This window comes from Onychomys torridus, chromosome 18, assembly GCF_903995425.1.
Source record: "Onychomys torridus chromosome 18, mOncTor1.1, whole genome shotgun sequence".
Taxonomy (NCBI): Eukaryota; Metazoa; Chordata; class Mammalia; order Rodentia; family Cricetidae; genus Onychomys; species Onychomys torridus.
The window spans coordinates 11,322,272-11,346,074 of record NC_050460.1 but is presented as its reverse complement, the minus strand read 5'-3'; the positions used below and the strand labels follow the sequence as shown (position 1 = coordinate 11,346,074).

At 46.0% G+C, this 23,803-nt stretch overlaps 1 protein-coding gene across 1 annotated transcript in view; it reads left to right on the top strand.

The window, feature by feature from the left end:
* Positions 1 to 23,803, top strand: part of Tnfrsf21 (TNF receptor superfamily member 21) — a 72,264-nt gene that overhangs the window by 5,260 nt on the left and 43,201 nt on the right. Inside the window, exons 2-3 of the mRNA XM_036168141.1 lie at positions 14,245 to 14,893; positions 16,386 to 16,865. Of these exons, the coding sequence (XP_036024034.1) occupies positions 14,245 to 14,893; positions 16,386 to 16,865 (1,129 nt within the window). The remainder of the gene's footprint in view (positions 1 to 14,244; positions 14,894 to 16,385; positions 16,866 to 23,803) is intronic.

The following is a 23,803-nucleotide window of genomic DNA, read 5'->3' as shown; positions in this document are numbered from 1 at the left end:
TCAAATAAGATGTATACGTAGAATGAAAAAAAAAAAAAAAAACCCTGTGTGACTACATGGGCACAGATCTGCCAACTGCTTACATTACACATTGGTTAATGTCTACCAAGTTACGTAGAGCAAGCATAGTTAATGCCACATTCTTTGGGGTAGTTTGCAGGATGCCACCTTCCCCAGTGGTCAGCAGTGGGCGTGGCTTTTTGGCTGGGTCTGGTGAGTTGTAGTTGTTGGAGGTTGGGGTTTGGAGACATCACACCTTGACTTTGCACTTGACTTCATCTTGAAGAGAGGCAAAGCCTCCTGGGAAGCTTGGAGGAAAAGTTGCAAATTGGTTTTGTGCTTACTCAGCCAGTATATAAACTATAATTGGCCCAAGTCAAGTCCATTTTTTTTTTTCCCTTTTGGTGACGGGAAATGGTGAGACAAGTCCTCAGACTCTTCGGGGGCGGGGATGAATCAGGTGACTTTCCCTTGCATAAACAGCTCTGCCTATTTTCCAGAAAACACTAATACTCTGCTGGCCTTATTCCCCCCACAGGCCTGGCACACTGCGGTAATGCCAGGTCACCACCAGCAACTTCTTGGCAAACTCAGGTGCTTCTCCTCTGTGACGACAAGAGCCTAGATTATCTCAGAGCTTTGGTGGTTGTCCAATGGTTGTTTGGAGTTGAATCCCTTTGGACCACGAAATGCAGATAGGTTTGATGGACAGCATGACCCCTAAGGCCATTAATAGGAGTGGCTTGGTCCCCATTTTTCATCTCCATTGAGTGTCGACAGGAGGCGGGGCTTCGTTGCTACTGAGTTCACAGCTGCTGAGCTTGTGTTCTTTAGGAATTGGGGCGAGATCATGAATAAACACAGGCTTTCCCCAGTGTTTATATTTGTCAAATACCTAAAAATCAACAGCATCCTAAATTGACTTGAGCACTGCCACCTGGATGGGCAGTGGTTATTAACCTGGGGGAAGCTGGCAGCGGTCCAGAAGTATGGGTAGGGCCACTGCTGATGGAGAGAGGGACTGATGATCGTGGTGTTGACTGAAGTCATGTGTGCATACTGGTGTGGTGTCAGTGTGCTAGCTCTGGAGATAACATGTCTGCAGTGTTGGGAAAGTTGTGCTCAGAAGGCTCTTAGGGAGGTGTGGGCTGCAGCAGGGTCTGGGTAAGTTGGCAGGATGCTGTACTGTGTCCTTCCACCTTCTCTTCAGGGTATTTGAAGACTATGCATGACACTTCTCTAGACTAAAACAAATGAAAAGCGCTAATTGAAACACGGCGCCAATTATCTAATATCTATATAATTTTCCACTTGTTCTTCTGCAACCAGAAGGATGTAGTGGCTCTATTGCTTGGTACCATTTGCAAATCTTCCTGTTTGGTGGAAAAGGAGCAGGAACTTAATGGATTTGGAAGAGAACATGGAGGATGTTCATGTGCCCCAGACTCAGAAGAGAGCAGCTGTGCATTCAGTGGAGCTTCTGGGCCAGCAGCCTTCGGAGGAGGGCTAGGCAAATGACTGGCAACTGTTCCTATCAGGATCTGACTGGCCCTTGTTACTGAGAACTTTCCACTTCATCAAGTATCTTCTATTAAGCTTACGTCTTCCAAGTCCCGAGGTCGCAGACTTAGTACCATTTTTGCAGATTACAGAATGAGGTTTGATAGAATTGGCTCTTGTGCTCACTGTTAGGTCTGGACAGAGGAGTCTAGATTAGCATAGTTTCATACACTCAGCTCTGCCAAGGGGTGGGAACAGGTTCACTTCAATTTGCGCTATACTTGTGTCCTCTAAAGGGAATGATTTTACCCCAGAGTTGGGCATGCTTTTTTTATTTTCTGAGTCTCATGGTGGTGCCTGGATGGTTTGCCAGAGCATGGTGTGAGGGGGTTGAAAGGGGAGGGTGTGGAGACATGGGCGAACCTTTTCCTATGGTGTGACTCTGACGGGCCATGGTGCTATGGTTGAGATGGAAAGACACTCCTGCAAATTGAAGTGTTATAAATAGGGAATGGGCACGTTGCTCTCCTGCTGCCTTGGTCATTTTGAAAAATATTTGTTTAGTGAGTAACAGTGTGGTGTGGGTTCTGCCTCACAGTGCCGTCCGTCTCTGCTCACTTATTCTGAGGACCTGAGGACTGGGGACTGAGGGTCTTCACTGCCAGCCTGATTATTTGTACAGGATACATTCACAGCTTGTACCGGCTGTGATGAGTATTTATTCACTTTTCATTTCAGTTCTCTGAGAAGTGGATTTGACTCCATGATTTGAATGGCTCACGAATGCTGTCAATGTGACATGTAGGTTGCCACAATCACTGGAGACACCTTCATAAGTGAGCTGTTAGAAAACATTGAGAGCTTCCTACATGCATATAATGTGTTTTGATCAAATCCACAGCCCTCCACTCCCTCCCTTTCCAACTACTCCCACACCCCCTCCCCATCACTTTTCCCTCCCAATTTGCTTTTTCTAAACCTGATGAGTCCATGTACCTGCATGGATGTGAGTGTAGGACCATCAACTGGAGCATGTCCAGCCTGCCAGGAGCCCCATCCCTGAAGCAAATGGAGTCTCCCTACCCAAACAGCCACCCGTTGCTAATAGGGTCCTCAGCTAGGGCTGAGACTGTGTGGCTCCGTCCCCTGTCCATGAAAGCTTTCAGTTGGCTTGATCTTCTGCAGGTCTTGTGCAGGCTGTTCCAACCACTGTGAGTTCATGTGTGCCATGGCTTGTCATTTCTACCAAACACTGATTAACCATAGTCATACAGTCCTTTTGGACCTTACAATTTTTCTCCTCTCCATTTCTGTAAGACCCCTGAGCCTTGTGGGTAGGAGATGTAGTCTAGAGGTCCCATTTAGACCCGAGCACTCCCCAGTCTCCTCTGTCCATGAACCAGTTGTAGGTCTCTTTATTGATTATCTGCTGCACAGAGCATTGTCACTGATGTGGGTTGGGAGTTGTGCTTATTAAATGAGCTTGGAAATACATGTCTGTAGACTGTAGTGCCTCTGTAGACCAGAGAAAGATGACAGCTGGAAGGAAATGACTTGATTGTTGATCCTGGAAAGGAGGTTGGAATTCTAGTCTCCCAAGAACCTTGGCGACAAGACCCCTGTCTAATTTCACTGTACACATGGCTAGCTCTGCTCGACCAGGAGAAGGAGAGGCAGAGCACTAAGACTTGAAGAAATTTAAAGGCAAAGGCCACAGGGTTTCTAGAACAGTCTGACGAGTGTGTTTGCACTTGCTTAAGCCCCTCTTTTCTTTCTGTAGTAATTTTCCTTTCCCTTACAGATGTATATTTGTGCTTTTCATTTATTTATTCAAATGTAAGGACCGTCTATTAACTAACAGGTATGATTAGACTGTGGGTATGTAGGAGGGAAAGGCTCCCCTGGAGCTCACAGAAAGGGTGATGTTTTATGGTAATCACCACAGAACAGAAGGGGAGGGTTCCAGTGGGAGGGAACCCTATGTGGAATGGCCAAGAGTAGGACAGACTCTGTGTCCTGTGACCTCCGCCTGCCATGTCTGGGGCTCTGTGAAAGGGTGCAATGGGAGTCCAGTGGGAGGAGACAGCAGGACTGTGTCATGTGGGACCCCTGGAAGGTGTGACAGCATCACTCAGTTCATGAGAGACTGGCTAACAATATGGCTTGAAACATTTTCTTAAAGATATGCATTTGGGATGTGTGTGTGTGTGTGTGTGTGTGTGTGTGTGTGTGTGTGTGTGTGAGAGAGAGAGAGAGAGAATGTGTGTGAAGGTGGCCTCAGAGGCCAGAAAAGGGCTTCAGATCTCCAGGAGCTCAAGTTACTGACAATTTTGAGACACCAGTGTAGGTGCTGGGAACCGAATTCCTCTGCAAGAGCAGCAAGTGCTCTTAACCACTGAGTGTCTCTCCAGCTTACAAACATGAACAATAATAAGAATAATAATGTCTTAATTAATTCTTGGAGAATTTCATTCGGGATATTTTGGTCCTATCACCCACTTTGTGGCTTCTTCCAGGATCCCCCTATGCCCTTTCTTATCCAACTCTGTCTCCCTCTCCCACCTCCCTGCACTGAGTATACTTTATATTGGCCAATTACTCTTGGGCATCAGGCTACAAACAATAAGAAAAGAAAGGAAGGAAGGAAGGAAGGAAGGAAGGAAGGAAGGAAGGAAGGAAGGAAGGAAGGAAGAAAAAGAAACTTGTTTTTCAAGTTGAGGGATGGAACCTAGGGCCCCCGGACACACTGAACCAGCGCTCTACCACCAAGTTACACTCTCAGCTCTCAGGTCACTCTAGAAGCCTGGTAGAGCATGGATTAGAGAGAGAAATCTTGGAAACAGGGGGCCAGTAGCATTAAAGATCTTGGAGAATTTATTGGTGGTGAGATGGGAATGGCAGGCCTCCTAGGTTCCTAAATTGAACAGTCTATGATGGGAAGGACAGGCTGGGGAGGGGTGGATGGGACTGGACCTCCAAGGCTCGGATGTTTATTAAGTAAGTTTGAGGTGCCTATGACGTACAACAGCTCAGGTCTTTACCTTGCCATTTAAAAATAATTGACTTTGCAGGTCCAAAATTGTGTTGAGCCATCGCTTCTGTCCCAAGGTGCTTGGGCTGCCATCATCAGCCCACAGCGCTCGGCAGTACAGACATGTGTACACACCAACACTCTGCTCCCTTTTAGGGTCTCCCCCCCCCAGTGCATTCCCCAAAGTGGCATTGCCAGGTCAGAGGAAACGAATGAGTGCTTTTATGGCGTTTGCTGCAGGTTGCCAGATTGTATTTAGGAAGACTTCAGAATGCCACCAGCCACCCATAAATGTGCTTTCTAGCCCATGAACCTACCAGCACTGGAGTTTCTCATTTCAAATTACTTATTAATTCAGATATGTAAGGAACATCAGTGGTCTCAGTGACATTTTAGTCATTTAGGGACATCATAAACTTACCTGTGCTTGGCTTTTAATGACTCGTGTCTCTCACTATTGAGTAGAAGTTATGCTAACCTTATTTTTATTAGTTCTATGTATCTTTCTGGTTATAAGTTCGTGTTATCTATGTATGGCATTGTTTTACATTCTATTCGTTTTTTTTTTTCCTGATGACATTCATGTATTTATTTGTGTGTGTGTGGGGGGGCATCCCCATGCCACAGTGCATAGGTGGAAGTCAGATACAACTTACGGAGTTTGTGGGTCCTGGGGATAGAAGTCCCCAGGCTGCCAGGCTCAGTTAAGCACCTTTGTCCACTGATCCGTTTCACCAGCACTATATTCTATTTTTAATATTACTATAATAACATGAACAATTAGGCTTGTGTGATTAACCCTTTTCATTTCTGGGTCTGAGAATATTCTTTTTTCCCCCCATTTTGACAGGTAGTATAAAGGATTCTGATAAATTTGAATTTTGTAATTTTTGTCCTTTGACTGTTAGACTTGATGTTTCTGAGTGTTGGTGTCCTATCTGTAGTGAGAAGCTCCTAAGTGTGTTCTGAAGGCTATCTGTACATATTGTGTGCATAAAGGATTTTGTGGGTAAACACACCGGGGAATGCTGGACACAACTGATTCGCATTTTCAGGTAGAGTCTTGGAGTCAGTTATTGGCTGATAAATTGCTTGTGCCCTTCCGGGGATATTTTCTGAGCTCTAGACTAGATCGGTAAACCTTTTCTGTAAAGTACCGGGCAGTACTTTTATGATAGCTGCAGAAACTTCTTAATTCTGCCTTTGTGTGGACATAGCATCCCTAGACAATGCCTCAAAGAATGAGCCTGGCTGTGTTTCAAAAAAACTGTATTTGTAGACACTGAAATTTGAATTTCACATAGTGAAAACAATAGTTTTCACTGGCACTATTTATTATTCTTTTTATTCCTCCCCACCTCCCAGTTATTCAGAATATAAAACAGTTGTTAGCCTACAGGCTATACAAAAAAGGGGTGTTGAGGTCCAGTGTGTTTCTAGACCAGGGCATTAATAGTGTGTCACTCAGATCTTGGTGGGGCCATCTCAGAGCCTCCAGCTCCTGTCATATCATTAGCATACAAAGGACCCTGTCATACTTGCTTTGAGGTTTCCCACTTTCATGGGAACCACCAGAAGAGACCAGATCTGTATTTATCACAGTATCACACCCAGCTAGTACCTGGAAGAGCAGGCTCTGTGTGGTACATTCTAGGCTTAAATAGGTTTTCCTTACACTTTGTAGCTTCAGTGGCTGTATTGGCTGGAAAAGTGGATTTGGTCTGGGTGTATATGCTCTTCCGGACAAGCCCAGTCACAATGAAGCAGCATCCTTCTGTCATCTCCCACTGTCTTCTATGCAACACCACTTCATTGTTACTCAGTAGGCACCCTGTTGGCACCGCTCAGTGGGCAGAGGACAGAGGAACAGCCGCTGCGATGGAGGAAGACAGTTCTGTGGTCCGGTGACGGAATGCTGTGTGCAGTCTCTCCTGCACTGCAGGTTTCTGAGAAGACAGCTCCTGGGTAGAATCTTCTTGGTTTTTTCCTCTCCAGTGTCCCCTGAGCTTGCTGCCTCGTGTTCCTGCAGTCAGCACATTCTGCCTGTGGTATTCTCTCCAGTCACCAGCCTTCAAAACTGCGTCTGCTTCTTTTGCTTCGGCAACAGGGGGCAGCTCCCCCCCCTCTGCCTATTCCCCCCCCCCCCACCCCCCCCCCCCCCCCCCCCGCCCCTCTCTCTCTCTCTCTCTCTCTCTCTCTCTCTCTCTCTCTCTCTCCTTCCCTCCCTCCCTCCCTCCCTCCCTCCCTTCGTATCAGAGAGGGCAGTAGGAAATGAGAGAGAGCCAACCAAGTTTATATAACATAACTGGAAATATTCTGTCTGTAGTTTGCGGAAACTTTGTCCTTGAACTGTTTCTTTTTCTGAATTCTGTTGTCATTCCCCCCACCCCCACCTTCAAACCTGGGGAATTCTTACGACCCCGTATGTTGATATTACAAACTGAAAACGATGCCCCAGATACAATGGTCAGCAGTCCCGAGGGCTGCCCAGCTCTCCGTCACTGTTACCCTTTGCCGTCTGTTAGCATATGTCTCAGTCATCCTCTCAGGAAACTTGATCACCTTACAGTCTCTACAGTAACCGAATTTCTTATTTAAAAAAAAAAAAATACTAGCTTTATACAGAATTAAAAGATTCTATAGCAAACTCCAGAGCAAATTTCCAGCTTGTTCAGATGGAAAAGCAGGTCTCTGCCTTGACTTCGTTTATTTCACATCAGATTATTATTAGAACTTAATAGGGAATGAAAGCACGTCTGGGTCAGGGGAGGGCTCAGTGGGTAAGATGCTGGTTGTACAAGGGTGAGGACCTGAGTTCGAATACCTGGCATTGATGTAAAAACCTGGATGTGGCCTTATGTGCACCTGTAACCCTAGCATTGTTGAGGCCAGAGGCAGGAGGATTGCTGGGCCTTGCTGGCTGCCAGTCTAGTGGAAATGCAAGCTCCAAGTTCAATGGGAGAGCCTGTCTCTGGAGAAGAGAAGGAAGACCGACAGAGCGGGACACTCTACTCTTCTCCTCTGGTATCCCCACGGGCGTGGACACCTGCACACACGTGCATACACCACACACTAGACATTGTTTAGGTATTTATTGCTTATAGTTATTGTACTCTTGTATATAGTTTTTCTTGTATTAGTTACAACTTTTTCCTTTTTTCTTTTTATTAAAATAAAAAAGGGGAAATATGGTGATATTTTATTTGTACTGAAATGTGATTTTATTTATATGCTAATAAAGTAGCCTAGAGGTCAGAGCTAATAGCAAGCCAAAGCAGAAGCCCGGCGGTGGTGGCATACACCTTTAATCCAGATCACATGACAGGCAGATCTCTGTGCATCCAAGGACACAGCCAGCATGGAGACACATGCCTTTAATCTCAATACCAATCATAGCAGACCTGGAGGTCTGTACAGACAGGCAGTGATGAAGAGGTCATGTGGTTGGGTTTACAACCAATGAGAAGGCAGAACAGAAAGTCTATAAAAAAAGATGAGGTCATGGAAGGGAAATTGTTGAAGAACAAGTAAATGTCAACATTCTGACGTGTGTTCTCACTCGCCCAGGTGCTTCTTGTCTTCAGCTAGGCCTACCTCTGTGCTATAAAATACAATGGCATCATAGGTGTGCTAGCGGCCACCAGCGTGAGCAGTGGGACCCTGGGAGACTTCACAGTGAGTCATGTAAACTGACTACAGCTTTCCACCTGGCTTTTGTTTCTTTCTCCTTTTTAAGTTTTTAGTCATACAATAAGCACTTGTAGTGTTTCTACCAAATATGCAGTTTGGGACTGCATGCTGATATTTACCTCATCTAGCCATTGTTGTTGGTGAAGTGAGTTCATCCTTGGATAAATGGAATTTTCATAATAACACAGAAAGAATCTAAGCTCCTTATACTGCATGTAATCTTAAGCACAGAAGTGATTTTCTTTCTTTTCTTTTTTTAAACAAGAGGGGAATATTTGAACCCTTTGGTATATTAGCTTTTTATTTTCAGTACCATGAAGAAACCAATTCTTATAAGCCAATTGTAGTTCTGTTAAGACAGAGCAATGTTCTCAGGGTCCTTGGAGGTGAATAAACTCTCAGCTTTCATGATGAAGGAACCAGCATGCTTTAGTTAGATCTTCAGTTAATACTGTGGCACCATGGTGGAGGGGTTTGGGGTTTCTAACTGCTGGTGACATCCTCCATCACTACCCTTTAACTTACTAATTCTAATTATTTATGGTCTGCAAATTCACTCTTTTAGTCAACAAGTCCTTGTCAGATAGACCATGAACTAGGTCCTTGAGGATTTGGATAGTATCAATGTTTCATATCAACCATCCCTTCTCTTCACAAAGGGAAGAGAGAGTCTGTGGTCCAACGAATGTATGCTGAGTCTACATGCTGCTCCTGCATTGCAGGTCCCAGGGAAGACACACAAGCAGATAATTGTGTAAATAGAAAATGATGACAGCTATGCAGGGAAAAGAAGAAACAAAGGAGGGCTTTTCAGTTGGTGATGGGAGGCAGGGAGAGCATCCAGAAGGAAGTCTCTTGTCTCTCTGGCTGGTTTTGCTTTATCGGATGTCAGGTGGGAAGTGAGAGTTTTAAGCTGGGTGTGAAAGGATCAGATTGAGCGTGTGTGTTAGAGTGGGTGTGGAAAGAGGGAGAGAGAGAACTCAGTGTCACTGAGAAGCTCATGGGGGGATGCTGGGGGTGGTTCACATGAGATTCTGGTCTCAGTATCGTTTGTATTTCTTTGGATGCTCGTCCTGGGAGTTGGCAGACTTTGTCTTGTAAAGGACCAAATGATAACAGTAGGCCACTGAGGTTCCTGGGCATGTTGTAGCCTTTCAGCTTTCCCACAGGAGCACAAAAGCAGCCATGAGTGCGACCAACATTGGTGCCTGGATTCTAGGAAGCTCATTGATAAGAACAGCTGGCATGTTGGATTTCCTTTGCTGGCCCCTGGCTTGAAGGATGCTCTGCTTATTATTTTTCTAGTCTTCATTAGGTAGTTGAGCAAGTGAGGAAATGTAGTCTCTGTGGCAGTCCCTAGCCTTGAGCTGCTTATAACCATTAAGGGAAGATAAGTATATACACTTAGGAGGCTGCCAACCAACATTACGAGACACTGTGTAATTAGGCACTAATACGATGGACAGAAACAGGAAATGTGATGGGCCGCTTGCTCATCTGTTTGGCATCTAGGTGTCTAGAAAGAGTTCTAAAGGCTACATGAGGATGGTGGAACTTGACAAGATGACAACATACAGAAGGTTAGGGATGATTGACTACTAGTCCAACCTGCTAATAAGCAAGCAATCCAAGATCCTGTTGACTTTGAGATGAGTTGGGTAAGACTATGCCTCCTGTTTTCACAATCTTTATGCAGTTCTTCTTTCAACTCTAGCCTAATCTACCCACGGGTGCATATATGTACATGCACATATTTATGTATGTATATGTTTCTATTGTTTAAGGATGAGAGAATGGAGCAAGGGCTTCAGGTTATTGATTGCATTTTGGACTTCAAAAGACTGAGAGCAGTTTGATTGTGTCGGCTTCTTGGAATGAGGAAGAAAGAAAAAAGGGGATCTGGGTGGGACATCCGAAGGGGAAGAGGGAAGCAAGCGAGATAGAAAAGTGTCTGCTGACCAATACACAAGGAAGCTGTCCACGCAGCCGCGGTGGAAAGACCCTCTAAAGTGAGGCAGTCCTGTTCTATTGGTTGTAAGCCTAGCCTTTCATAGCTCAGCCAGCTCTCCAGCCTGGACTCACTCTGTGGAAGAGAGCTGAAGGGTTAGGATGAGGCAACTGTATGTTCATACAGACGGACCTCAGTGATGGAGTACCAGGAGTTAGTAAAAACGAAATTCCAGACTTTTGTGGTGGTTGGCTCTTCCTTTGCATATATAACACCAAACCCAAACAAGAGACAGAGAAGCTCACTCAAGTGTATGTGTATTATGTGTAAATGCTCAGGAAAGGGGCCGCCAACATTTACAGTGACTCTCTCTGGGGATGAGTCGATGCGCACAGAGCAGTTCCAAGCTGATAGGATTATTACAAGGATGTTTATTCTGGGTGGTAAAATGCAATATCAAGAGAACCATATCAAGGTAATTAACAAATGCCGGGTTGGGTAGAGATGAAGGGGATGGTTCTGATAGTGCGGTTGGGCTGTGTCCAAAATGTGGCCCAGGATCAAAGAATATTAGAGCCAGAGGGATCCTGGTGGAGTGTTAGGGGTCCAAAACTTAGCTGGATGTTAGAAACACTCAGAGAGCTCAAAGACAAGAAACAGCGAAACACAATCAGTTGTTCACCCTGTTGTCGACTTGACAATGATCTCAGAGATAAGGTGAGACATAGGAAAGTAGTTTCAAAAGTCATTCCAGGCAGTATTGTGTTTTCTTTGTCCATTTTCGTGTGTGTGTGTGTGTGTGTGTGTGTGTGTGTGTGTGTGTGTGTGTGTGTTTGCATGTGTGTGGGAACACATGTGTGGGTGGATGTGCACATGGAGGCCTGACGTTGATGTGGGAATCATCCTCAATTATTCTTCCACCCTATCCAGTGAGGCAGGGGCCCCCAATCAGACCCAGAGCTTGCTGTAGTCTCTGGCCAGCCTGCTCTAGAGATCCCCTGACTTCCTATGCTGGAACTCCAGGTAGACCTCTAGACCCACTTGCTCTTTGCATGGGCTCTTGTAATCTGAACTGTGGTTTCATGCTTGTGTGGCAAACACGTTAACTTCTGAGCCATCTCCCTACTCTTCCCAGGCAATTTTAGTGCCGTGTTTGAGGCCCGAGACTTTGGTAGACCCCTCTGATCTGTCTTAGCCATGTCCACACAGAGTAGGCAATCAAGGGTTGTGGTTGCCAGGATCCAGCCTCAGCTTGCTTGCTTGCTTTCTTCCTTCCTTCCTTTCTTTTCTTTTCATTTTTTTTTTTTTTTTTTTTTGGTTTTTCGAAGCAGGGTGTCTCTGTAGCTTTGGAGCCTGTCCTGGACTAGCTCTGTAGCCCAGGCTGGCCTTGAACTCACAGAGATCCACCTGCCTCTGCTTCCCGAGTGCTGGGATTACAGGTGTGCGCCACCACTGCCCGGCTCCTCAGCTTTCTTGCTCTCATTATCCAGCACCTATCCATGACTTAGAGGCCGTGTTCCAGTGGGTTTTTTTTTCTAGTATTATCTTTCACTTTTTTATATTGTGCCGAGGCTATCTTTACATACTGTCTTTCACTTGATCTAGTTTAGAGGGAAAAGCTAGTGTGCACGTGTGTGTGTGTGTGTTGCACTATTTATTTATATATTTAGAGACATGTTCTCGAGTAGCTCAAGCTAGTTTCAAACTTGCCATGTAGGATGTAGCCTTGAACTCCTGACCCTCCTGCCTCAGGCTCTCAAGTGTTTGGTTTACAGTCATGCTCCATCACAAGGAGATATTGTTTTGTTTGGGGACAAAGTCTCTTCATGTAGCCCAGACTAGCGTGGATCCTGAGCCCCACCCCCCCCCCCCCACCCAGTGCTGGAATACAGGCAAGTGCTTCCACACCTGATGGGAAAGCTCTAGTTTAGCTAGGGGCATCTTAGTTGACTGAAGCCCTTAGGAGACCAGCTTTTCTTAGTGCCTTGTCTCTTCCTCCATTTCAGCCTCTGGGAGGAAAAGGCACCCACTGGGATGCTTTCCCTAGTTTTTTGGCACAATGGGATTAGCCATTGTCTGGAATCGGAAGAGACTATAGAGGCTCCTGTGGGCCTTGTTTTAGTAGTACTTTTTGCTGTCAAACGGACCCTTACTCAGAAGCCTGACTAAGCTTTGCACAGCAGAGCGGCTTGTTTGAGACAGAATGAGGGCTTGGAGCCTCCCTCCCATTGCTCCTTGGCCAAGAGGCAGCCCTGTGACCTTTGTCCAGCCCAGTGCCTGCTTCTGCCCCACTGGTTTCTTCCTCTTTCCACTTCACCAGACACAGTTAATCCACACTCTCCTTTACTCTGTCTGAAGGAGATAGAATTGGTGAGGTAATTTACAGGTCAATATTATAGTCTCTTAACTGATAAATCAGCCAGGCGTTGTTGTGCCTACCTGTAATCTCAGCCCTTGGGAGTCTGAGGCAGGAGGATTGCAAGTCTGACATCATCCAGGCTTGCATATTGACATATTGTATCAACAAAACCAACTGGAAAAAAAAAATAGCAAAAATAACTAGTCTAGCTCAGTGGCTCATACCTGTAACCCCAGTGACTGAGGAGCCTGAGTCAGGATTGCCACAAGTTTGAGGCCAGCCTGGGTTATAAAATAAGACTCTATCTCAAAAGAAAAATACCTTCCCTGTGAACTAACAACTGCCAACCCCCCTACACTCCAAGAAATCAAGAAGTCCAATTAGAACACGTGTGCTATGGAGTGTAGGGGATGTGGGGTGTGGGTGTGGGTGGGGTGCGTTTTGTGCACTGCTGGGTGGCCTCTGACGAGTCAGACACCAGGGGACTGGCACAGTACCTATCATTTCCCGTCTTAGACTCATAAGTCTGAATCCTCTCCCGGTGGGCATCCAGCCACAAGTGCACACCCGGTGGCTCCGTGGATCAGAGCCCTGGGTAGGGGCGGCTGGTGGTGAGGCTCCATTTCCTAGAGCTCTGTGTATCTCCCCAGGGGGCACACTTCTGAGCCTAAGATGTGGGAGTGGAGGCACTACACTAATCTTGTGCTTGGGGTCCACTGGGCAGATGGTTTCCTCCACCCAGTGCGTCTGCTGGGCTCGGAAGAGGGTATCTGCGCGCTGTGCAAGTAGAAGGAGCAGGAAAAGGAGCGCACAGCCAGAAGCTGAAAGGGAAGACACAGACCTTACCGCAAGTAGCAGGCTCTTTTCTTTCTCAGTCTCCAAGATGACATTAAGGTTCTGGACGAGAAAATCAACCACTACCCACCCCTGACCATCCCCACCCCCCTTTCAGGCTCAGACTGAAGAAAAACAAAAGTATATCGGAAGCCAGGAATTAGCCATATTCCTTCCTTCTTCCTTCCTTCCTTTTTCCTTCCTTCCTTCCTCCTTTCCTTCCTCTTTTTTTTTTTTTTTTTTTTTTTGAGATAGGGTCTCACTATGTAGCCTTGGCTGTCCTGGAACTCACTCTAGACCAGTCTGACCTTGAACGCAAAGATCTGCCTGCCTCTGCCTCCCAAGTGCTGGGATCAAAGGTGTGCCCCACTGCCGCCGCCGCCGCCGCCGCCGCCGCCGCCGCCACCGCTGCCACACCCACCAGATCCCCCAAGTTATTATTCTGGAAGCTGGTGTAACTCTGGCTTCTGGATGAGATTTTTATCTTAGGCACAAAATGGCTGCTGAATTGTTCTTGCTGGACTCAGCTCACTGTGTAGATCGATCCCTCAGTGGGTTCCGCAGGAATAGGCACCTATCCATTGTGGCCTTCAGAAGTGGGACAAACACGGTTTGATTCTAAAAGCATCAGCTCTGTTGTTTAAGGCACATACCAGGAATGTCAAAAGTATGCCTGTTTGTAAAAAGAAAGCAAAACAAAAGTTTATCATCGGGCATGCAGGTGCTATAGAACTGACCACTTCAGCATAGGCCTCCCTGTTTCTGATGTCAAGCTGATGTGATACCAGCCAGATCCTGAACAGTGATGATGACAGTGTTGTTGCTATGGCTGGTGCTTTGTCCTCCTCCATTCCTATGTGATACCTCTCTTATTTCTTTCAGCTGGGATTCCTCAGCACCATCACAGCTCAGACAGAACAAAAGACTCCGAGTCTCACGGGCACATACCGCCATGTTGACCGTACCACTGGCCAGGTGCTAACCTGTGACAAGTGTCCAGCAGGAACGTATGTCTCCGAGCACTGTACCAACGTGAGCCTGCGAGTTTGCAGCAGTTGCCCTGCGGGGACCTTTACCAGGCATGAGAACGGCATAGAGAGATGCCATGACTGTAGTCAACCATGCCCATGGCCGATGATTGAGAGATTTCCTTGTGCTGCCTTGACTGACCGAGAATGCACTTGCCCACCTGGAATGCATCAATCGAATGGTACCTGCGCTCCCCACACAGTGTGCCCTGTGGGCTGGGGTGTGCGGAAGAAAGGGACGGAGAACGAGGATGTGAGGTGCAAGCAGTGTGCTCGGGGTACCTTCTCTGACGTGCCTTCCAGTGTGATGAAATGCAAAGCCCACACAGACTGTCTGGGTCAGAACCTGGTGGTGGTCAAGCCGGGGACCAAGGAGACAGACAATGTCTGTGGCACACGCCTGTCCTCCAGCACAACCTCACCTTCCCCTGGCACAGCTCTTTTTTCTCACCCTGAGCACACGGAACCCCATGAAGTCCCTTCCTCCACCTATGAGCCCCAAGGTAACTTAAACCTCATGACTTTCTTGCTGGAGGAAGGCTTTGAGCTCTGTAGAGTGGGCTTATAACTGAGGATGTTTTCTCCACTTTGCTGAATCTAAAATCATCCCTTGGAGAAGGGAGCCTTCATTTTTGTGGCTAATTAAATTTGGCTTCTTTGGACTTAATAGAAACATTTAAACTCAGAAGGTTTCTATTAGGAGACAACAGATACCTAAAAAACTGGGTTACATCAAAACTGGCAAATAAGAACAGAGAGAAATAAGGACAGTGTGTGACCTTATGTAAATCACTTAACCCCTTCAGCTCTCGGCTCTGAACTTGCCGAGTGAGTAAATGAGTGATTTTAAATGTTTAAGATTTCTTTCAGATTAAAAAGTTATGCACCATGGAATTAATCCAGTGTAGACAAAGCCAGAAGGAGAGACAGTAAGGGGGAGCTTGTCATCATATCTGGAAGGAAAAAGGACTGTTGTCCAAGGTAGGACAAAATCATAGGAAGGGAAGTTAACTTCAGAAAGCAAGTGAATTTAAATCCACATAAAGATAACCAGCCCTCACACCTGGAGAAGAACAATTTATCCACCCCCCACCCTCCAACCCCCGGCAATCCTGACTTCATGTCCTTTCTGTGGTATCCCTGTTTGCCTAGAATTCTAGTCCACACTCAGAATGAACACATTTCGCCATATCTTCTTTCATGGCATTTAGTTTCTATGCGGTGACAGCCAATGTAAATTGTGCCTCCCAGTGTTGATTGTGCCGATGCCTGGTCTTCGTTGATAACTGCAGGGAATGCTCTTTCACCCCCTCCATCTTTGCAAAGAAGAAATGGGTGTGAAGAGCTTCAGGGGTTGACCTAGGCCAGGTTCTGTCCCCTGAGACTCCCAGCTCCTGCTCCTCACACTCTTTCATGAAGACTAATGTGGAAATGTCTCAGGGAGAAGTCCACAGAGCCAGCCCCAGCTGTGTCATCTGTTGGTTACAGCTGCTGGCGGGTCCAGCCTCCGTTATTTCCTGACCTGTTGTGCTGGGTTGGATTTGAGCCTGAGCTCTTTTCTTTATCTTAGTCATAGGCTCTGTTTCACCACTGAGTCATGAAATAGAACCAAAGGTGAGAGGGGAGGAGAATTTGCAGAGAGTTTAATTAAAGCGAGTTCTTTGTGGAATCAGATCAAGGGAGGGTTGACTAGCAGCAGATGCACACTTGTCCACTTAGTATTTGAAGTCTAGGAGGAGCTCTTTGGAGCTCAAATGTTGGATCTCGGAGGATGCCCATGTTCTGGGTACCAGAAACTGAGTTTAACTATTCAGATTTTTAATCTTTTATAGAAAGATGCTGTTAGGACCTTGATGAAAATGTGCAAAATAGTATTTGATCTTAAGCTCTGTCAGTCACGTCCTCTTTGACTGTGTGACCTGACCAGGGACAGGAGAGAATGTGTAGATGCCCAAATATGGAAAAGCTCTTCCCCCTCCTTACTCTTTCTTCTAGGCATGAACTCAACAGAATCCAACTCTACTGCCTCTGTTAGACCAAAGCTACCCAGTGGCCTCCAGGAAGGGACAGTCCCCAGCAGCACAAGCTCAACAAGTAGGGAGGAAGGCATGAACAAGACCCTCCCAGGCCCACCCCAAGTCACCCACCACAGACACATTCTGAAGCTGCTACCCACATCCATGGAGGCCACTGGCGAGAAGTCCAGCACGGCCATCAAGGCCCCCAAGCGGGGCCATCCCAGACAGAACCTGCACAAGCATTTCGACATCAATGAGCATTTGCCTTGGATGATTGTCCTCTTCCTCCTGCTGGCGCTGGTGCTGATCGTGGTGTGCAGCATCCGCAAGAGTTCTAGGACTCTCAAAAAGGGGCCCCGGCAGGACCCCAGTGCCATTGTGGAAAAGGCAGGGCTGAAGAAATCCTTGACTTCGACCCAGAACCGAGAGAAGTGGATCTACTACTGCAATGGCCATGGTGAGCCTCTTCTGTTTTCTCTGGGATGGTAGGGCTCTCAGCCTCACCCCTGCTTTCTAAAGGACAGGGAAATCCAGAGTTTGTGGAGCCCTTTTCCTTTGCTAAGTGCTTCTAGGTCTAGTGTGTTCTTCTAGAAAATGTTTCTGAGCATCTATTCCAAATAATGCATTTAGAGAGGATCATCTCTTGCCATTTCCCTCCCTGGCACTACTGAAACTGGGAAATGTTGTAGAATCAGAGACCTGCGAGTCACTTTGAGGGACTTTTTGTTTAACTGTGTCATTTAGCAAATGAAGGAATGTAATTCAGAGAGGTTTTGCTCAAACAAGTGGCTAGCTGTTTGTTCAGGACAGATGGCATGAAACTGCACATCTCTAACTACTGGAGCCCTTCCTCGCTTCTGCTCTAAAAACTAATATATAAAATTTGTGTATGGGTTATGGTGTGTGTGTGTCTGTGTGTGTGTCTGTGTCTGTGTCTGTGTGTATGTATGTATGCGTATGTGTGTGTGTGTCTGTGTCTGTGTCTGTGTGTATGTATGTATGCGTGTGTGTGTCTGTGTGTGTATGTATGTACGCGTGTGTGTGTGTGTGTGTGTCTGTGTGTGTCTGTGTATATGTATGTATATGTGTGTGTGTATGTGTGTGTGTGTCTGTGTGTATGTATGTATGCGTGTGTGTGTCTATGTGTCTGTGTCTGTGTGTATGTATGTATGCATGTGTGTGTGTCTGTGTCTGTGTGTATGTATGTATGCGTGTGTGTGTGTGTGTGTGTGTGTGTGCATGTGATGGCACACATGTGGAGGTCAGAGGATAGCTTATAGGAGTTAGTTCTCTCCTTCTGCTGTGGGCTCCAGGGATCAAACTCAGGCTTGTGTAGTAAGAATTTTTAATACACAGAGCCATATTGCCAGCCTACACTTCCCCTTTTTATGCCACAGGGGTAAGGAAAAAAAATAATTAAGGGAGTCCAAACCTAAATTGCTGTAAGCTAGCTAGGCTGCAAGATTTAGCTGAGAATTTTGCTTTTTAATCTATATCTTTTGTATACACATTCCTTTACACATGCATGCTTGAGATACCCGAGAACGTCTCTAAATATATAAATAAGTAGTGCAAAACACACACACACACACACACACACACACACACACACACACACACACACACACACCTCCTACATAAATGTTTAGGGTCTCACTCAATCCAGAGGGCAGGAAGGTTATTTAGATGATAGCCACCCACAACATAAAGAGTTGCTTCTTCGTCTGAGGCTGTGTCCTACATCTCTCACTTAGTAGTCCGTGTGTGTGGATAGATGCTGGAATATTTTGCTCTTTTCTCTTTTAAGGGCAAAAATAGCTTACAGTACTTATTTGTCTCTGAGCACAGTTTGACTTGAAGGCTGCAATTTTGTTCCCCTGCTGTGGTTGGAACTTCCTTTCCTGAGTGAAGGCCGGCTCTGGAAATCCCATTCAGATGTTTCCTTTGCAGTTACAGATAAAGGTGTGTGCTCACCTTCCTACAGGCTGGTTAGAATCTTTTCTATTGAATGCTGAAAATGCTTATACTGTTTGGTCTAGTAATTCTATTTCTGGGACACTGTCACAAAAGTGTAAACAGATTTTTTTTTCAAGTAAGCAAGGTGAAGATAAACGTCTCTTGTGGAGAGAGGAAGGCAGCTTAAGAGAGAAGCTGGCTCTGCAGCTAGGCGGCCCTTGAACTTGTGATTCTTCATGTCAGCCTCCTTAGTGCTGTGATTGGAGGAATGGGATGCCATGCCTGGCTGACAGCATAACCATTTAACTTAGCAGCCCTGTGAATCATAAACATTGCAAACAAATAAAGTACCAATGTTAGTGAAATAACTGGGTAAATGGTGAAGTGTGCGTGTGTGATGAAACATTTTCACCCAGTCAAAAGATATGTTTATATTAGGTTAAAAAACAAACAAACAAACAAACAAAACCAGACGGAACTACAGAGTTTATAACAGTCCCAACTCTTCTAAGCCTTAGAGGCTGAAAGGAAAGATGCCAGAGAAAGAATGTTTTCCCAATGTGGCAGGATTTTCTCCTCCTTCCCCTCAATTTCTTAGCATCCCAAACTAAGTTTTGGATAATAAAAAACTATAGGAAGTTGGGGGGCGCCTTAAAACCTGCTTAGTTTGCTTCCCTTAGTGACTTGGTCAGGGGCACGCTCTGGCAGCACTCTGCCTGGTGCAGACTCCTGGGGCTGTCTGATGTTTTGACATTGCAGCCTGCATTTGTCACCTGTGAATGCGGTGGCCCGTGTGCTGACCCAGGATGCCTATGGCCTTTGGGCTGCGGATTGGATGCGCCTGGTTGAGAGCTTGTGTAGACTCCACTGAGGCGACGTCTCTGGGGACCTGGTGACTGGGAAAGCTTCACACACAAGCCCTCTTTAAGAAAAGCTTTTTCCTAGCTTCCCAGGTACGTGTAATTCTGACTTGGGGAACTTTGTGAGGAGACGGTAAAGAGTACAAATTCCTGCACCCAGGCTGATCGTACTCTTATTGTTGCTATTGCTTTGAGGTGGTGCCTCGCATAGCCCAAGGTTGTCCTCAAACTCACCGTATAGCCAGAGTTCTCCTTGAGCTCCTTACCCTCCTGCCTCAGACTCTCTAATGCTAGAATTACACATGTGTGCGGCCACATCTGGATTAACATTTCACTTTGGCATTTGTCCTCAGCTTCCAAAGCCACACGCTGATTTCTACATAATAAAGTATGGATTATAGAATAGCTTGTTATATTGAACGAGATGTATAATGCATGTCACGTGTATGTGCGCATGTTCTCAATAGACAGGATTAATTTCCAAACTGTTTCATGGCCCTTTACACCTCAATAAATTTAGTGTATTTCCTAACAATAAGGCTATTCTCCTTGTGAAATATTTTGTAGTTTCCAGCCTCAGTAAGTTGAACATGAGAACAGTGCTTTGTTGTGTACACGTCACTGATTTTTGTTGTTGACCCAGTGCCCTGGTTAGCTTTCTGTTGCTATGGTAAACACTGTGGCCAAAAGAAACCTGTGGAGGGAAGAAGGGTTTATTGGGCTCACACTTCCAGGTTCATCACAGAGGGAAGTTAGGGGAGGAGCTCAAATAGGAACCTGGAGGCAAGGACTGAATCAGAGGCTACCCAGGAGCACTGCCTCCTGGCTTGCTCTCCATGGCGCCCTCATCTTGACTGTCTTTTTATACAACCTTCCTAGTGGCAGCACCATACACAGTGGCCAGTGACCCCCACATCGAACATAAATCAAGAAATTGCCTCTTAGACCGTGGCCCCCAAAGGCCATGGCACTGTTGGGAGGTGTGGCTTTGTTAGACCAGGTGTGGCCTTGTTGGAGGAAGTGCGTCACTGTGGAGGCAGGCTTGGAGGTCTCATAGATGATCAAGATGCCACCCAGGGTGTAAGACCTCTTCCTTTGCCTGTAAGGTGTAGGACACCTGTCTATTTTTCCAGCTCCAAGTCTGCCTACAGGCCACCATGTCACACCATGATGATAATGGGCTAAACCTCTGAAAATGTAAGCCACCCCAACGAAATGCTTTTTCCTTGTAAGAGTTGCCGTGGTCGTGGTGGCTCTTCAAATCAATAGAAACCCTAACTAAGACAGGGACTTTATTTACCAGCCAATTCGATGGGGGCATTTTTTTTATGGGGGTGGGGTTCCAGACAGGATTTTTCTGTGTAGCCCTGGCTGTCCTGGAACTCACAGAGATCCACCTGCCTCTGCCTCCCAGGTGAGGTTAAAGGTGTGTGCCACCACTGCCCGGTTAGTGCTCCAGCTTTTAGTTAGCAGTCTTTCATCCCCATCTCCCGAGTGCTGGGATTGCAGGTGGGCCTGTACCACCCTGGCTTTTATATAGGTGCTGGGGATGCAAACTCCAATCCTCATGCTTGTATGGCAAGCCCTTTATCCATTGACCCGCCTTAACCTAAGAAGTACACATTTTCCCTTGAGTAGAAGATCTAGTCTAGGATCAAATTTTGTAGTAAGCTATCCCATGTAGTGACCTATGCTCTAAATTTACCTCATTAGTAGAAAATCCTATGACTATTTTTTAAGATTATGTAAATGTAGAACTATCCTCCTGTGAACATTTTCTTAATCAGTAGTTGCTGTTATAGTTTATGATCAGATACATTTTATAGACTGTTTGGGGGCATGGTTCTAAAATTCTAGAGAACACGGCAAGTTGTAGAAATAAAGGCTGGTCCAGGAGCAGGAAACAATATAGTACCATGACCTTGAACATGCTTTTAGAAAGTGTATTACATTATTTAGTGCGTTGGGTGCATGAATGCTTGGGAAGGTTAGACGAGAGTCTGTGGGAGTCAGTTCTTTCCTACCACTACGTGGGCCCCAGGGATGGGATGCAGGTCTTCAGGCTTAGAGCCAAGGGCCTTTGCGCCCCAGTCATCTCACCCGCCTGCCTGTTGATGTTCTTAAAGCTCTTTTTACCATATGAAATACCATGTGTCCTTGCAACCATGTCCTATCTTATAGAAAAAGATTGGAAGTGGCACATCGAACCCAGCCCAGCAGCGCCCTTGGGCCACTTTAGTGGAGTACCTTTTGGTCGCCTCCGTCAGGTGTAAGCAGCCCTTCCCACATCTTAACTTTCTCCCGATTTCTGCATCGGGATGTTTATGTTTGAGGCGTTTCTGTAAGGGGGGCCTTTTCTTTCCAAATTGCTGGTTTCAAGGGTACAAGCCGGTAAGATCCTCTTACAAAGAGAGGTTCTGTTCGGTAAAGGCCACTCCAGGTGCGCCGAGTTCTCTATGAACAATGCCTCGTTGATCTAACCTCATTGTGCTCTGGCGGCAGATTATCCACATCATGAGATCTCTTCCTGGTGCCCGTCCATTCACACTGACTGGCTTACGAGCTTGAGGACTGAATGCCCAGGAGTTTTCTATCAGAAACCTTCCTTTACCCATGCCCACTGTAAGAGGGACATACTGGGCTCCTCTCTAAAAAATTATTATTACTCGACAGTCTCACACATACGTACAGCACATTGTGGTTCTATTCACCCACCATTAACCCTCTGGTTATAGGCCTTCCTTTCTATGAATGTTTTCCTCTATCTAACTAGTCTCTGACTTGCTTCCCCATTAAAAAAAAAAATGATACCCCTTCTCTCGGCATCCATTAGTGGTCAGACCTTCAGGAAGGGGGGGGGAGGGGGTTGTGTCACTTCTTATTTCCAGGAAGTAGCCTTGAAGGGCTCAACCTTGAGCAGGTTTCTGTGGCTGCTCTTCATGGCTGCGATTGGCTGGCTTGTGTCTCAATGAACGGTGGACTTGTGTTTACCTTGCCAGACCTCAGCCTTTGCTTCCTGTCTTCTCACATAAAGACATCTCACACCTCTCTGTCTGTCATGGACACATAGTTTCTACAGGGGACATTCCCAGGATCACAGTCCTATGGTCATAGGGTCCTATGGTTGGACCCTGGAGCTGCACCTTCTGAGGCTGGGTATGTTGGTGCCCTAGCATCCTTCCTTTCTGAAATCTCTTCTGACTTAATGGTTGCTAGGCTGGAAGGGCCTGTGGGTTTTTGCAGTACATCCACTTTAGCATTGGGGATTGTAAGTGGGTCCGTCTAGAATTGTTATCTATGAAACCTACTTAAGATGTTATTATTAGGTTACGTTGTCATAATGATGTGAGTCTATTATTTGGGCTCTAATTACCCTCCTTTTGTCCTTTTGTGGAAATGGAGTTCTTTTTGTGTTGTAACCCCGAGATGGTGGGGTCAGTGTGGGTGGGAGTACAAAAGTTCCATCTGGTTTAAAATGGAAAGGAAGGGGCTGGCGAGATGGTTCAGCGGGTAAAAGTTCGTGCTGTTCTTCCAGAAGATCCGGACTGGCTTATAACCATCTATATATAACTCCAGCTCTGAGGGAGCTAGCGTCTCTGGTCTCCGTGAGCACACCTGCTCTCACATGCACATACCCTATACACATATCATTTAAACAAATGAACATTTTCTAAGAACAATTGGTGTAAAGATAGGTATAGAGGCTCATACCTGTAATTCCAGAATTTTCAAGGCTGAGACAGGGGGATTGCTGTGAGTTGCAGGCTACATAGTAAGTCACAACATACTAACAAACAAATAAATAGCCTGCCTACATAGTGAGTCAAATAAATATACAGATAAATAAATAAATAAATAAATAAATAAATAAATAAATAAATAAGTGAAATGTGGGCTAGGCAGAAAATGATATATATATTTTTAATTTGACCTGGTTTTTTTCCTCATACACACACACACACACACACACACACACACACACACACACACACACCAAATGATAAAGATAGTAAAACTTAGCCTCCTCATAGCTGGCTGCGCTGAGGAAGTCTGGAAAGATCTTTGAAAAAAGAAGTCACCATCTCTCTTCCTATGTCTGCAGAGGGTGCACAACCTTGGTCAGGCCCCGTTGGCAGCGGGGTGGCTGAGACTAGGAACCCATGGTTGTTTCTAACCGGTCCTATTGCTGTTTCTTGTTCTTCTATTATTTCCCTTCCCCCATGTCTGTCTTTCCCATTCCTGGAGTTTAGAAAAGCTCCTGAAGTTGGAGACCAGGCAGCCGGTTTTCCTAGAAACTCTAAGGGAAGTAGTGCTAGAGAAGAATGTCAGTGTCCCCAAGGCGCTGATGGAGCAAGTGCAGGAGAGTAAGGAAAAGCACACGACCAGGCTGGACTGTATTGGATCATGTTTCTTTTTGCCCTTAGATTTTAGGCTTCAGAGAAAAATGAGAAGTCGAGAAAGGGGAACTGGATTTTCCTAATTTAAAGAATGCTTAGTTCCTGACTAGCCTAGTTATTCACTGCTGTGTCTTAGGTAGCTAATGTGCATTTGACACGATCCTTCCTGTGTATCAGTGTAA